Below are 17,410 nucleotides of genomic sequence, written 5' to 3' on the forward strand. Positions count from 1 at the left end.
TATTTTATCATGGATATTTTTAGCTTTTAAATAGAGTTTATAACAATATCATAGTTTATCAATACCATGTGCCCAAAAACCATAACTCGTTTCAGAATCAAAATATTTGATAAGTATTTTATTTTAATTTAATTTTATAACAATTACTTAATTAAATCTAAAAGGAAAAAAAATGCTATAGTCATTTTTCAGGTATATAAAAATGCTCTATTCTCACTATCACTAAAAATATTCCATGGATATTCCATTGAGATTAATTTAAGTTCTTAGTAAATTTAAAAATTGAGAATACTTTTTATATATATAGAGATGTGAAAATTAAAAATGAGAATATATAAAAATGTAAAATTTATCTAATATAAATAATACCAATTTAGATTTATTTCAATTCCATAATTAAAATGGATTTAAATTAACATTATTTTTTATTAATTTTATTATTTAAATTAATATTATTTGTTATTATTTTTATTTTAAACTATATCAATGTGATATATAAAAAAATTTATTAAAAAGAAAATATTTTTATTTAAAATTTAAAAAGTATAAATACTCTATTATTAAATTTGAATATATAACCTTTTAAGAGAGACCACATATTCTAACCATTAGATACAAACCCATAACCAAAAAGAATTGAAGTTATGCACTATATTAATTACACACTCAGAAGTTTTGCACTTATAAAAATTACACACCTTGATAGCACAAAATTATGTAGAAAGCAATCATTTGATACCAGCGATATCGCAAGATGAACCAAGTTCAACTGGGTTTGTGGCTAAATCCCGATTGTTCAGTAAATTACTTATTTATTTCACCAAGATAATTATAGATAATCTGCAAGTGCAATTGGACAATTTGCATTTGCAGGCCACTTCCAACTTTGATCTTTAAAATAGCAGATAACTGAACTTTTTAAAGATCGACTTTGAATTCCTTCAGCTTATGCATCCCAATGGATTTAAATGACTCTGAAGTGCATCACTAATTCCCCTGATTTAAAGATCATTCTAACATAACTGAGAAGATAAAATAATAAACGAAGTTAAAGATAATACTGAGAGACTTTTTGACTTCATGTCGGCTCCAGATAAGCACCTCCGGATCGGCGATCAGAAGGCCTCGTTGAAGAAGTTGCTGCACTGCATGATGTTTTGACCGGGTCTTCTGGACGATGTACATTACAATAATTCTATCTAGATCTACAAAAGAGCAATCAATATTTCTGGATCCACTAATGTAAGGAGTAATATATACCCTATACATTAATAAAGTTATAGCTCTAGAAATATCAATGATTAATAGAACTATAGTTACAGAAATATTGATGGCCCTAAAAAGATAGGGTTTGTGGGAATGGAAGATTTTCCACTCATTTTCCAGGCTTCTCGTCCGTACGTTCGAGAGTAGAGAAACATTTCCTCCTCAAAATCACCATGGCAGCAATTAATCCAAGCATACCGACGGCTACTACGCCCAGAGTTATCGCAAACGACATAGATATTTTATGTTCTGCATAATTGCACAAATATTCTTAGTAGATTTGTGTGTTAGTTGACCAGAATTAAACCACTAGATTAACTAACATGGTAAAGTAGGTGTAGAATATACCGGAGGATACGGGAGGACTTTCTGCTGCAGGTGGCGAGATAACGGAATTGTCGAAGAATTCATAAACCTCGTAACGCAAATAGCAGTTCTGAGATCCGAATTGTGCCCCCAGAGCTCCACTTTGGCATTTGAATATATTTTCTAAGGCATAGGTTAGGCACGATCCGCAGCTTGTCCGGGACAGATCTCTCCAACACTGCCCTAAGCTGTAGATCTTCCCCGTTAGACTAGAAGGCTCAGCGGCTGTATCTGCAGCGAAAAGTTTGGGACTCTGAGCAGCTTCAAGGGTAATATTTGAGAGGCGGGCCTTAATAGCATCTGTGAACTGCTGTGGCCGAGTGCTGTTACCAGTGTTGCAGAGAACACTTATTGGCGTATTCTTCCTACTCTCAATGTCATTGTAAAAGTTATGATTGTCGTAACGCAAGAAGCAACCGTCTAGTTGAATAAATCCAGAAGTGTTGTGGCATCGCTGGACAAGATTTGCTTTGGCCGTCGAAGCGCACTGTTTGCAATCGGAAGAATCTAAATCTCCCCTGCACTGCACAAGCCCGTAAACCGTGCTATTACTGTTTGCCCCCTGAGCAACAATACTAGAGGTATTGAATCCGCTGGCATAAACATTGTTCACCAGTAAATCCAAAACCTGGTTTAGATTAAGTTGAAACGGACTACCGTTTCTAATTGTATAATTGCCGCTATTCCCACAGTTGCTCCAAACGATAGGAGTCTCCGGATCAGCCACTGCTAATCCGATACCCGTAGCTAGAGTGACTATAAGTAACACACTGCCAAACACTGATTTCGTGTCCATCGCCATAACCATCTCCTCTTTTGCGTCTATGCCTAGTTGCGGTGCTACCTGAAGGCACGGCAGTGTAGGGGCAGCTAGTGTAATCCAATGGCCTTATAAAGTTGAACTTGTCGTATTAATTTTCAGATTTCCTACTGCGTGGAATATTGTCCAACTTGCCTCCACCAGTAATATCTTATCCTTGTTAGTTGTCCAGTGACTGTGACCCGCTGCCTACTCCACCTATTTCCATGATTCAAGTTCGTTAGATACCTGGATCAAATTTGATTATAGCAGAGCCAGATTTTTATGACAGTATTTTCAGTCGTGGGTTAGGTTTAAAAGTTTAGGATATTTAAGTATATTTCATCAAGGTTAAATTTCCACACTTCATTTAATTACTGTTAATTAAATTAAAATTTTAGAATACTAATTATGATAGTTTAAAATATATTATTATTATTGAAAAAATTTATATTCAAAATATTATTTTTTTATTATAATTTTTAATATATTAAAATACAATATTATTATGGAAAAATCTTATATTCAAATCATTATTTTTTTTTTATCTTTATTTTAAGTTTTTATTAGTAGAATTAGTGTAGATTTATTTTCTGGAGAGATTTTAATTTTCTATATTTTTGATAGATCAAGAATCAAAATGAATCTAGACTTGTTTAATTTCCATTTTAAATGGACTATGTTTCACATAAATACCATGAGTCAATAATATAAATTCTCCTCCACCTCAAACCAAAATCACAAATAATAATTTATAAAAAATAATAATTTATATTTTTCATCACCTTGAAATAATTTTTCTTTACCGAATTAAAATATTTTGAAGACATGGCATTACATAATATATCTTTACCACACCCAACTAAAAGGCTCCCCCCATAATTATATTTTATCATTTATAATATTATTTTATACCATACATTCAAATATATTATTATCATTATCATGTAAAACCACTTATATTTAAAATATGATTTCTCATCATATTTACTTTTAAGAGACTATTCGAAAACAAAAGCAGTTCATTACTTTATTTTTTTAATAATACTCTTTTATTATTCCCAAAAAAATTTAGACATCATAAAAAATACATTAAAAATAATTGAAAGATAGAGATATGCGTAAAGGCCACACATTATAATGAAAATTTTTTATTAATGGAAAAATCTTTAATATTTTATTTTAATGTCTCTCTGAAAAATCTTTAATTTAATATTCAAATCCCGAAAAGGGGATAAACATTGAAGGAGTTAAAAATATTTTAAGGTTATTTTCACTTTTCGACCCATTTGAATGTCTCTAGTTCAGAAGACTTAATAAACACTAACTAAATAATTTATTAATAACAGTTTTAACGAATGAAAAATAACTTTATAAAATACAACCTTTTAAGAAAACTATCGAAAGCAATTAATTCTTTTAATAAATTAATGAAAAATTCGAGACGTATAACAACGACCAAGTTCATGAATCACTAATACATCATTCTCTTTGGAACTTTTGAAGACGTTTGTTTTACTGGTTTAAATTCTAAAAATTATTAGTATTTGTTAAAAGTAAGGATTATATAATGCACAAAATATACATATCGTGACATTGTACACATTTTTTATTCGGTAGGGATAAAACTCCACTTAAATCATTTAAGTTTACATTTAAATAAATATAATTAAAAAAAATGTTAATAAAATAAATTATTAATAATTATTTTTTTATCAATTTAATGATAGTTAGCGGCAACTTAGTTACTCATCACTGTGACAATGACGTATTATGTATTATGAAATTCTATTTTCAATTTTTTTTAGTTTACTTATGGCTTATGTATTGGGGTGGCATAGCTCACCTGGGGGTTATAGTGGTAGTGGTTGGAATTGATCCCATATTATGGGAATACAAGACTAGCCTAATTGTTGATTTTTCTAATATAAAAAAAAAAATTATCACCAACATTTTTTATAATATGCTTTACATAAGACTTATTTTATGCTATTATATTGTTGAAAGAAACATTGTTGAATGGAATTTTGTCGAGATTCACTTGTAAAATTATTACTTACAAGGAGATGTGATTGATAAAGTCACCTTCATAATATATTTAGGTCTTTTAAATGACCTTTTTGGATAAAAATTAGTAACTAGCATCCTGACCACAACTGTATAGTGAGATGAATGGGTTTATGAAAGAAAGGAATGGGATTGTTCTGAGATGAACAATGAAATGAATATGTCTACATAATAGTTAAGTTAGTAGTGAACATGTTTGTGGAAGAGATGACGTAATGTGCAAGAGATTTATCTATTTCTATTACTATGACCTTGCTAGTCTTGCTCAACCTTGTGGGATTCATTAGCTCATTATCACACAAAAATATTTTTTAGTAAGCATTAAAGGATCTACTTGCTCATTTTAGGGCATCCTCAATTCTCAATAACGACTTCCTTTAACAAGGGAAAGATGAGTATGCACGCCTCTATAGTTTGGATGAAGTGAAATTGGTAGAATTTTTGGAGAATCCAAATAGTATTCGCTTAACCTAAGAAGACTCACCATCCACTATTTGTAAGAACCTATTTTAGGGTTCTCAAATTATATCAAACTTCAACAACAAAAATTATGTAAAAGAAATTTGATTTATGCAAATTTTCATAACTTAAACAATAAGAAAAATAATACTCTGTTGTAGTTGCTTGGTTGTGGTGCTCCTTTTAGGACCACCCAATTGAATATGCCATCATGCCAACTAGGAAAGTCCATCCAAAATATTATGTACCATGAGATTCCAAGTTCAAGTCCCCCGAGTTTACACATGGACTACGTGTTGGTCTCTAGCATTTGGATGAAGTGAATTTGGTAGAATTTTTGGACACTCCCAGTAGTGTTCGCTTAACCTAAGAAGACTCATTATCCATTATTTGTAAGAACTGATTTAGGGTCCCCAAACTATATCAAACTTCCACAATTTCAGAGCAAAAAAAAAACATATTTAAAACCTCAAGATATATTTGTCACAACATATTAAAAGCATCTAAAATAAATTTGATTAATGGAAATTTTCATAACTTAAAAATAAGAAAAATAATATCTAGTTACCATTGCTTGATTGTGGTGCTCCTTTTGGGACCACCTAATTGAATATGCCATCGTACCAGTTAGGAAAGTCCATCTGAAATATTATGTATGACGAGATTCCAAGATCAAATCCCTCGAGTTTACACATGGACTAAGTGTTGGCCTCTAGGGTTTGAATGAAGTGAAATTGATATAATTTTTAGACACTCCACATAGTGTTCCCTTAGCCTAAGAACACTTACCATCCACTAATTGTCAGAACCCATTTTGGAGTCCTCAAAGTATAACAAAATTCCATAGTTTCACAAAAAAACAATACCCAACATATTTAACATCTCAAGATATATTTGTCACAACATATAAAAAGCATGTAAAAGAAATTTTATTTATGGAAATTTTCATAACTTAAATAACAAGAAGAGTAATACCTAGTTATGGTGGCTTGATTATGGTGCTCCTTTTGGGACCACTCGAATTAATATCCCACCATGCCATCTAGGAAATTATATCTGACTTACTATCTAGGGAACATCCATGAGTTCCCTAGCCCTTCGAGCCATAGTCCAAACTATGGGTATAGTGTGTATGATATCCCTATGCCAACACCCCTCTAGAGTCCAACACTAAAATACACCTCTCCGATAGCCAAACCTCTAAAATCCAAAGTTCCAAACCCAAAAATCAACCCAAAGTGCCAAAACCAAACTAATCCCCAAAATCCTCCCAAATTTCCCCCAAAGTTCCCAAGTAAGAATCCCTCTCTCCCAAAATTTCCTACAATTATCTTCCCGATACCCCCTCCCCCACCCCACCTCATGAAAGTTAACAACCCATAATTAATGTTAGCAACCTTCATTACTTTCCTTGAGTCACTCCCACCTATCCTCTTATCCTTTATTATTTTGAGGGGATCGTACCCTGTTAGGTCATAAAAAAAAACAAAATATTAAATAATAAAATAATAAATGTAAGTAACAAAATAATAATATTTTCTTAAAGTCAGTCAAATCAAATTCGGTTCTTGAGAATCCTAATTAATAAAATATTAATTTAAGTATTATAATTATAATTATAAATAAATATTTATTTATTAATCTTAATTAATTGTTAATCATTTAATTAACCACTAATCAAACTTAACTATTAATCAAGTTTAAGACTAGTCCAAGCTTAATGATTAAATAAGCTGAAGGCTAATCATAGAATAGTAATGTATGAGTGTGATGATCCAAATTTATGAAGGGAATGAAATAAAATTCATACTTATAATCAAAACATAAAGATACAATGAAACTTGTATTCTATTAATAAATGGAAAGTGTTGAAATTGCAAAGATACACAATGAAAATAAACTAGCTCAAATGGTGGTAGCCTATCACTGAGTAGATATGTGATGGCTACACGTCTTTACCAGATTGAGTTCAAGTGAGGCCAAAAGACCATTTCTAACATCATAAGCAATAAGGAAACCATAAACATATGAAAACCTAACCCTAGGAGATAAGACACAAAAAGGATTGTGGGCCCCACTAAGGTTAGTCTCTACATCAAATTCCTAGGGTCATAACTTATGCATACAATATATGTTTGGTGCGCTCAGTAGCCCGTTGGAAAGTTCTAGCTGAGAAATACACATTTCAGACTGACCCAGGTTATTCTTACAAATATAGAGTGGGTCCCTTCCATGTGAAGAAAAAATTCTTTATGGCCTCAATATAGCCCTGGAAGTTTAGGAACCAAAAAAGTATACAAAAATTGTTAAATAATGAATCCATACAGGTGAAGGGACATGATGGACAGCCCATCAGAGTTCCAGAAATTAAGATTATCGAGAGCGAAACTCATCTCCAATCTAAATTTTCTTAAAAATTATAGAGACAACAATCTAATTCCTAAATTTGCCATTTGCAAACATCCTCTTCGCTTGGGTAGAAATCTGTCCAGTTTCAAAAAATTAAGTGAAACCCTAGTTAGAAACGAAATTAAATGGGTTAGGTCAAAATTAATAAAAACTTCCCAGAAACTTTTTTCTTCTCATCTATACCTTTCCTCATATCTTAGACATGATCTATGGCAATCCCTGGATGCAATTACATTTATAAAATCTGATAAATGGTTAACTAAGGACAACAACCAAAAATTAAAAAAGTTAAATAATTTACGCAATGTTTATGAAGAGTACAACCCATGCTCTCATAGACACCAGGGTTATTCTAGTTTATGCACTCAGAACTTTAATCTTGATTCCTCCAGAACTCAAGCTTACCAAAAGCAGCAGAGTGATAACAATATAGCAGAAAGAAATAGCGAAGTCATAAATAATGTTAACAGCACAGTTATTAATAAAAATAAAAATAGCGTATATATCAGTAACACACAGGGAATCAGTAATACCCAGTGTGAGAGATTAGCCACTGCATTGTCCACTATTAATAAGGTTAATGTTCCTCATTTCAATTCAAAAATGAACAGCAGAGTTATTAATAAAAATAAAAGCAGCGTATATATCAGTAACATGCAGGGAAAGGCAATATGCAGCAGTAATACGCATTGTGAGAAAGTAAACAGCATGGCAAGCAATGTGGATCTCTCCATCAGGCACAACAATACGCAAGAAACCTCACTGATTCACCCCAATCCGCAGTCCACTCATCCTCCGCTTGATGTGACAGCTAGCAATGGTCTTATACACAGTGCAACTGAGGATAGAAAAATACAAGGCTATAAAACAGTGAACAATGGTCTTATAAACAGCGCAGCAACAAAGGATAGGGAAATACAAGGGTATAAAACATTGGATTTAAATAATGCAAATTTAAATGAAAATAACGCAGATATGAACATAAACGTGGATCAAACAAACAGCCCATCCACTAGCTTAAAAACTCAAACCTCACAGCCCAATCTAAGTAGGACCTTAGATAAAGCCCAGGTCATTAACTTATCAGACATCCACTTAGATTATGCAACTGAATCCATCTTGAAAAAAGGTCTAAATTTTGCCATAACCCCTAATAAAATACCTGTGGAAGAAGTCATCAGTAATATTGAAGTAGCTATTAAAAACCTAGACATAGCAAAAAGTGAAGAAATCAGACAAGATATTGCAAAGATTTTAAGAACCTCTAAACCTCCTGCATCTAACATTTCCCTAGAAGAAAAAAGAGCTTTAAACAACCTTAGAAAAAATAAAAACATAGTCATCCTAAAGGCTGATAAGGGCAATGCAACTGTAATCATGAACAGAATTGATTATGACAATAAAATGGAAGAACATCTAAATAACAATGGATGTTATAAAATCATTGATAAAGATCCCAGTGAGAAAATCATGCAGGAAGTAATTAAGAGAATCAAAGAATCATCGCTTGATGATATCACAAAAAAGAAAATCATTCCTAATAGTGTCATTATTCGTAGAATTTATGGGGCTCCTAAAGTCCATAAACCTAAAGTACCTCTCAGACCTATAGTTAATACCGTAGGTTCCCCTACTTACGTTCCGGCAAAACACCTGGCCAAAAAACTTAGACCCCTATCTGGTAATACCCCCTCTTATATTAAAGACTCCTATTCTTTTTTTCAATGGATTAATAACTTAGAAATGAAAGATGAAGATCTGATGGTTAGCTTTGACATTGTATCCCTTTATACCATGATTCCTATTGGTGAAGCTATTTAGATCATTAGAGACATCACTGATAAAGAAACTATGGATCTTCTGGAGCTATGCTTAAGATCCTCCTACTTCAATTTCAAAGGTAAATTTTACGAACAGACTCATGGTGTGGCTACGGGCTCTCCTCTATCCCCCATAGTTGCCAACATCTTTATGGAGCACTTTGAACAAAAGGCTCTTAGGTCATTTCCATACACCCCTGATGAATGGAAAAGGTTTGTAGACGACATATTTGCCAAGTGGAGTCATGGGAAAGAAAAACTTGACCTATTCCTCAATCACTTAAATAGTCTCTCTGACCATATAAAATTCACTATTGAAATTGAAAATAACAGCCAGCTTCCCTTTCTTGATATCCTTCTTACTAAAAGAGATGGGTCCCTTGGTTTCCAAGTCTATAGAAAGAAAACCCATACAGAACGATATCTTCATGCAAATTCCCATCACCACCCTAAGCAGAAGATTGGCATCATTAGAACCTTAACCACTAGGGCGGCCAGAATATCTGATCCTGACCATTTAAATGATGAGCTCAACCATCTTCACAAAGTGTTTGAACTAAATGGCTATAATAGAAATACCATCAAGAAAGCCATGCACCTATCCCTAAACAAGAATAACAAGGATATCAAAGACCAAAATTTATCAACTCCTAAGGTCTCCCTTCCATACATAAAAGGCACCACTGATAAAATTACTAAAATTCTTAATAAACATAACATTAATGTAGCCTTCACCCCTGTTAACACCATTAGACAATTAGTCAACTCAGTCAAGGATCCCATAAACCCTAACCTTCAAAAAGGTGTTTATGTGATTCCGTGCTCATGCGGTAAGGAATACATAGGTGAAACAAGTAGGTCTCTTAATATTAGAATTAAAGAACACACTGCTGACTTAAGAAGAGAAAGGACCTCAAAATCGGCCTTAGCAGAACATGTTCATTCTTCCTCTCATTACATCTGCATGGAAGAAGTCAAACTGGTTAGAAGAGAAGACCACTATCTTAAAAGGAAAATCAAAGAAGCCATTGAAATAGAAAAAAGGAAGAATAACCTAAACCGGGACGATGGATTAAAGCTAAGCAACACGTGGAAACCTTTACTTGAAATCCTAAAAAATCAATAAATAACTCATTATTAGGTCATTAATTTATTAATTAATTAATTAATTTATCAATTAATTCATCAATCAATTAATTAATTAATTAATCAATAAAATAAATTAATCAAATAAAATATATAAATAATTAATCAAAAAAATAAATACATAAAATTAAATTAATAAACATATTAATAAATAATATAATAAAATTAATTAATTAATCAAATAAATTAGCTAATTAATCAAACAAATCAATGAATCTTTTGAGCAAATTAATTAAAAATTAATTTTACATAAAATTATTAAAAAAAATTAAATCAATAAATAATAAAAATTTATCAATTAATTTATCCCTTTACCTCATTAATTAACTAATTAATTAATCAAATTAATAAATTAATAATTAATAAACATATTAATAAATAATAAATAATAAAATTAATTAATTAATCTATTCTTTTAACTAATTAATCAGATAAGTTAATTAGTCATCTAAACAAATTAATGAAATAACTAAACAAATTATTTAAATAATTAATTTTATATAAAATTAATAAACATAATAATTAATTCAATAGAGAATAAAATTAATTTATTTATTTATCCCTTTAATCTTATTAATTAACTAATTAATTAAACAAATTAATAAATTAATTAAATAATAAATGAAAATTTAATAAGATAATGGCCGACTAAATTTCATATATCTTTTCTTTAAAAACCTATATATACCCTAAATAGAGCTCTTGGATAAATCATTAAAATCTAGTGAATATCTATTGACGCATCCCCTGATGATGGACTCACTTGGTAGTCCGAAACGTTGGGTTCACAAAACTCTATAACAGGTCATTCCTCATATATACAAAAATTTCCAAGATGGAGATTTATACTTTGAGTTAGTGGAGTAGGTGGATGGCCACCAATATCCACCTAGATTATTCCTTCCCCCTTAAGAATAATGGTCTTAATTGCATTGAGTTCCTCCATCATATGGCTAAAATTCTATTGAATTTGGCTCTTACTAAGACACTTTCCTCGGTGAAGAAGTTATCCGAATTTCACAATGTGGTAGAGTTGAATGTGTTCTTGGTGGGTATCCTTTGTCTTGATGTCAATGATATGATCTGTTGTAGGATGTTTAATGTAGTTAGCATTGATATTTGTGGTCACGAATCGCTCAACTGCCTTTGAGGTTTCTAACAAAGGTGGATAATATGATCAAAGCAGATCCACATTGAACATTGGGGGCAAGCCAAGGAATGACAGAATACTCAATTTGAAAGCATTATCACAAATTTCCTTTGTGATTTTATACAAACCATAGGAGAATGATTTGAGCTTACTAATTGGGCTCGTGAGGTGCTCTTTTGTAAATGTAACCATACCTTATCACCAACCTGAAACTTATTTGGAACCTTATGCTAGTCATGTTACTTCTTGTACTTTTCATTGACTTTCTACACGATATCATGGCCTATTGTTGGTGTTGAACCAACTTAACTAATTTTTCTCCCTATTTGCCTCAATCTTAGAATGGGAAGACTCGACTGGCAAAGATGCAATGGGCATAACTACATCAATTGGGGCAAATTGTTGGAACCCCAAGCCCACTGTAAAAGGATTATGGCTAATAGATCTATGGAGGGATATGTTATAGCTATGTTGAACTTATGGAAGGTTTTCATCTCATGTATGTGGGTTCTTGGAGTTGTACATGTGCAAGAGGTTATTTCGACTTCCACGATTGATAATGAAAACAAACATACTAACTTAATCAGAACTGTATTGAGTTCTCAATTTTTTCGAGGTCATAAAAGATCATGATTTTAAAGTTGATTTTGAAAAGTGTTGATGCAAAATCAACATTTTGTTTTTGGAGAATATTTTTGGCACTTTAAATTTTCTTATGTAATAAGTGTCGACAATTTTTTTGTTAAGTATTGATGCAACATCAACCCCCCCGCCATTTTAGGACTTTTTTTTTACACTTTAAATATTCTTATGTATTAGCTACGGATTTTTTTTTTTTATATGTCTCTTATTTTCATGCGGATTTTGAAAGTTGATGATGCAACATCAACGTTGTTTTACCTTTTTTGTTTTTGACGCTTTAAATTTAAATGATTCTTATTTGACCGTTTTTCAAGTTGTCTTATTCCTCTTTTTCTTTTTCTTCTTTTATGTTTGTTTCTTAAGGGTTTTTCAAGCTTGTGTTTTTTTGTTTATCTTTGCAATATTCTTTTATAATAAAATTTTCAATAGTTTTGCAAGGATAAAAAAGAATAATAAATTTAATATTTTGAAGTTAGGATATTTTATATATTTATATATCGGTAATTGATACATCAATACATAGAAAATAATTGTCACTAAAAAACCAAATATAAACACTTGACAAAGAAAACACATTTTGTATATAAATATAATTAAAAAATATACATTTTGCATATAAATATAATTAAACAAATACACCTTCCAAGACCTTTTCACTAAAAATTACAAGTTTAATAAAGCATTGTTCTAGAAAAAAAAATGAAAAAAAAGCAAAACTCATGAAATTTTTATGAATTATATGTCCAAAAACAATAACATTTGAAGTTCTTTCTCTAAAAGTAATTATTCCTTCAAATTTCAAGTAAAAAATAACAAAAAAAGGAAAAAACATTAAAAATATCTTTAACAAGAAAAACCAAAATTAAAAATTAAAAATAAATTGCATTAAAAAAAACTGAAAAAACAAAAATAAAAGAAAAATTTAGAAAAAAAATTCAACAATATTTGAAACAAAAATTAAAAAAATAAACAAAAATATTTCATAGAAAAAAGGAAAAATAAATAAATAAAAAAATAAAATATTATAAACCACTGAAAAACAAATTTTATTAAAAAAAGAATAATTAGACAATATTGGAAAAAACCCCACTTATTAAAAAAAAAATTAAATTTAAAAATAAAAAACACTTAAAAAAAGAATTAAAACCAAAAAATTAACCGAATTAAAAAATTAAATAAAATAAAATAAACAAAGCTATAAAATAAAAATATAAAAATACAAGTAAAAAAAATAAAAAGCAAAAAAACAACTTTAAAAAATAAACTAAAATTTTAAAATATATATTAAAAAAAACATTGAAAATAAATAAAGGATAAAAACATTAAAATTAAAATATAAATATAAATATTGAAATATTAAGAAAACATTGAAAAAAAATTAAAAATAAATACTAAAAATAAAAATGCCTATAGGGTGTAGAATAGACAGTGATAGGGTGTACTGCTAAGTCACTTCGTGATGAGAAGGTCAATGGTTCGAAATTCTGTGGGCAAAAATCCACCCATGTTAAGGGTTGGTGTGGCCCAGGTTGTGTGCAATGTATGAGTGATTTTTGACATCTTAGATTCCCCTAGGTTTCTGAATCCATAGGTCCACCCTGAAGTCAAACTCAAACAACTTGACAAACACACACACAACATTAATTTTTTTTTATTAGAAAACATGATTAAAAATTATTAAAAAAACAAACATTAGAAAATGAAATTATTGAAAAGAAAAATTATTTTAAAAGATTCAAAAAAAATAATAAAAAAAATTGATTAAAAAAGGTTCGAGGGTGGGGCGGTCTTTGATTCTCATAATCGATGATCCCCCACATTGTAGTGTGTGGAACTTGTTGATTCTGGGAACTGGCAACCACTCCGTCCTCTAAACTTTTTTTTTCATTTCATTTTAAAATTTTTCCTTTAATTTTCATTTATTAATTTTTTTTAATGGTTTTTACAATATTTTATTTTTATTTCTATTTATTTAGTGTTTATTTTCAATTTTTTCCATTTTTTTTAATGTTTTATTTTCAAAGAGTCATGGGCAGGGCTGATGTTTCCCTTGCTCAAGGCCTTTTATTGTGGGGATGACAACCTGGCTTGTCACCAAAGGGTCACGGGAAAGGGCGCCAACCTATCCACCCCTTCCTATGGCCCTTTTGCGCCGATGCAGGGTGACCCGTCGATCCCCTACACTCTACCACTACATAATTTTTTTTATCAATTTTTTTATTATTATTTTATTTTTTCCTTTTTCAATTTCTTTGTTGTTTGTATTTTTAATTAATTAATTCTTTTTTAATATTTTTTACTTTGTAATATATATATTATATATATATATATATATATATATATATATATATATATATAAAATTTGTTTTGTAATTTAATAAATAATATCTCTTAAACCAAAAAAACAAAAAACAAAAACAAAAACTAAAATTGTTTTTAATATTTTTTTTTTTAATTTGTTTGTTTTTATATTTTATATTTTTAATTATTTAATTATTTTTTTGTGTTAAATTTCTCATATATATATATATATATATATATATATATATATATATATATATATATATATTCTTTTAAATTATTTTTGTTTGAATTTTTATTTTTTATGGGTTATTTTTCCCTTTTGTTTGATCTTTTAATGTTGTTGTTAAAAAAATTGAATTTTAACCTAAAAAAATGATGTTGATGAACATCAACACTTTTCATTCACAGAGTTTTTTTCATGTTTATTGTTAAAAAACTTTGGCTTTTAGTGTTGTTGCTAAGGCCATATTCAGACCCAGCATCTTCAAAGTCTCTCGATGTGCCACCTATTGATGGTGTAATTGGATCAGTTTCTCAAACTTCCACTAAACCTTCTTTGAAGAAAAAATCTGTTTCGAATACTAGTTCTAGTCATCCTTTGAAAAACCCATCGAATCTCGGTAAAACCTCCAAGGTCAACATTGTCCAGTCTACTGCAGGAGATAAAGCCTCGAAAGGTAAGAAGGACGTTAAGGGGAAAACAAAATCCAATCCCTTGAAATAAGATCCTCCTAAGTCATCTGCTGATGATGTCTCCAAACGGAAGGTAAAATATCCTTGCCTCATTTGTGAGGAAGATCATTATACCAAGAATTGTCCCCGACGTGCAGAAGTTAGTCGTTTATTTAAAGGGACCCCAACTGTATTGAAAGAGTCATTCCTATTCTAGAAGACTCAGTTGGTAGACCAACCACAATCCTCTACCTCATATGGTTCTCAGGTTTACATGATGATGGGTTCCTTGCCTATCTCTATAGCCACTCAATCGAAAGATTATCGAACCTCTCAAAAGCAGACAGTGGAAAAATAAGTCATTGATATACCTTCTACTTTTGCTCCACCTAGTTCTGGTCCTCTCCATATCGAGAGACCTAATAATGATTCCATTATCCGACTGCCTCCCAAAGGTGTGCTTTGAAAGTAATCCTATAACCCGAACGCTAGAGCTTCTCAACATTATAGTATTATCAAAGATTTAGCTGAAGCGCCTTCGGCAATGTCTACTTTGGAAGTTCTCCAAACTTTTCCAACGCAGAGGAAATCATTATTGTATGTTATTAGAGGCATTGATCACGTTGATTCGAGCTTCATTACTTTCGATCTTGAAAACCATGTTCCTCGTCTTCCTCATTAGATTGCATTTTTTATTGGAGTCATTATAAAAGGAAAGACAATCCATCAGACTATCATTGATGAAGGTGATTCCACCTGCATCATGTCTACTTCATGTTGGAAAGCTATTGGCTCTCCACCTCTCAACCACTCCCTGGACACTTTGGAGGCCTTTGATGGTAGAGGCTCCCATCCTTATGGTATTCTCACAAGTTTTCCCATCACTTTGGAAGGGAATACTGTCAAGTTACAAGTGGAAGATGTAGATGTGAATATGAATTACAACCTTCTACTTGGGCGAAGTTGGACCCATACCATGTTTTGTGTGGTTTCCTCTTTGTTTTGGGTGCACGTTTTCCTCATGAAGGAAAAATTTTCACCGTTGATCAATTGTCCTTTTTCTCTTCCGATGCCTCAAATGGCAACGTCCCATATGTGGGAAATACCGATATTCCATATGAGAGCATGGGGGCAGGTCTTTTCAAAAATTCTGCTTTAATGGGAACTTTGCCTCTCCCACATTCGCATGTCGCCTCAATCAACATGATTTATATCTCCACTTACCCATGGATCATTCCTTCTCTAGATCAGGTTGATTCGTTTGGTGACACTATGCTGCTAAGTCCCTTAGAACAAGCTTATCATGAAATTTTCTCAGCTTCAACGACTTCTTCAGAAAGTCATGTTCTTCTTAGTATGTACCTGGATACCTATTTGCAATCTCCTTGGCTTGGTTCTTGGGATTCTACGGATCCATTGAATGAGGTATTCCCCATCGATGAGAGTATTTTAAAGGTTATGTCTCTTGATGAAACTCCTTGGAATGATGCCCATCATCATTCCTCATTTCTTCGTGCCTTGAAGATTTTGTTTCTCATAACCCAACACACCCACTTCAAACCCCTATTCTGGTGCATGAAGATTTTTCGGAAGGTAATATGGGAAATATTACTACTACCTTGCACATTGACATTTTAGTCCAACCTGAAGTTGTCAAGTTATTTCAACTAGAGACATATTTTTCTCACCATAAGCTTAAGATTTTCTCTCTTCAACAAGTTTTTACTGTTCGCCCATTATCGCAATGGGGTATTCATTCTATGACTTGTAACCCTCGCTCGACCCAAGGGCATGGGGGCATAGCCATTTATGTGTGTTATTCCACTATTTGGCTGATTCGATGCTTACACGTCATGCCAATGGTGAAACTTTGTTTTCATTCTTTGTTGATTAATTACCCGAGTCTGAAAATTGGCTCCATCTAAACTTTTTGTGTGTGATCATCCATGTAATTACTTTTTTACATTAGTATGTGAATTCATTGGTGTGCAATTTTGATTTTTTGGTGTGATTATTTTCCTTGCACACATGTTCCTTCTGCTTACCTTGTGTTCCACTCGATTTGCAGATGTCGTCAAAACATTATGTTGGTTTTGCTAATGGTGCTTGTCGTAGCACACATAACTTATCTTCCACGAATTGGGAACTATTTTTCCGTGATGGCGAGTTGACCGATTTACAAGGTATTTTCTTCGGAAAAACAACTAATAATATTACCAAGAACAGTGCAGTTATTGAACTGTTATCAGAAATAGTTGCTCTTCACATTAGAAATTTAGTTGTTAAGTTAGATTCACAACTTGTTGTGTC

The 17,410-nt window shown here is 31.3% G+C and overlaps 1 protein-coding gene across 1 annotated transcript in view; it reads right to left on the bottom strand.

Annotated features, from left to right (window-relative positions):
- The window catches only part of LOC149237205 (cysteine-rich receptor-like protein kinase 2), a 189,723-nt gene extending 187,158 nt beyond the window's left edge, over positions 1-2,565 (bottom strand). Inside the window, exon 1 of the mRNA XM_089366778.1 lies at positions 1,615-2,565. Coding sequence (XP_089222904.1) covers positions 1,615-2,440 — 826 coding nt within the window. The 5' untranslated portion in view covers positions 2,441-2,565. The remainder of the gene's footprint in view (positions 1-1,614) is intronic.
- Positions 2,566-17,410: the final 14,845 nt, after the last annotated feature.

This window comes from Pinus tabuliformis, chromosome 8 (genome assembly GCF_031772625.1).
Source record: "Pinus tabuliformis cultivar Carrire ecotype Pingquan chromosome 8, CPIR1, whole genome shotgun sequence".
In the NCBI taxonomy this organism is placed as follows: Eukaryota; Viridiplantae; Streptophyta; class Pinopsida; order Pinales; family Pinaceae; genus Pinus; species Pinus tabuliformis.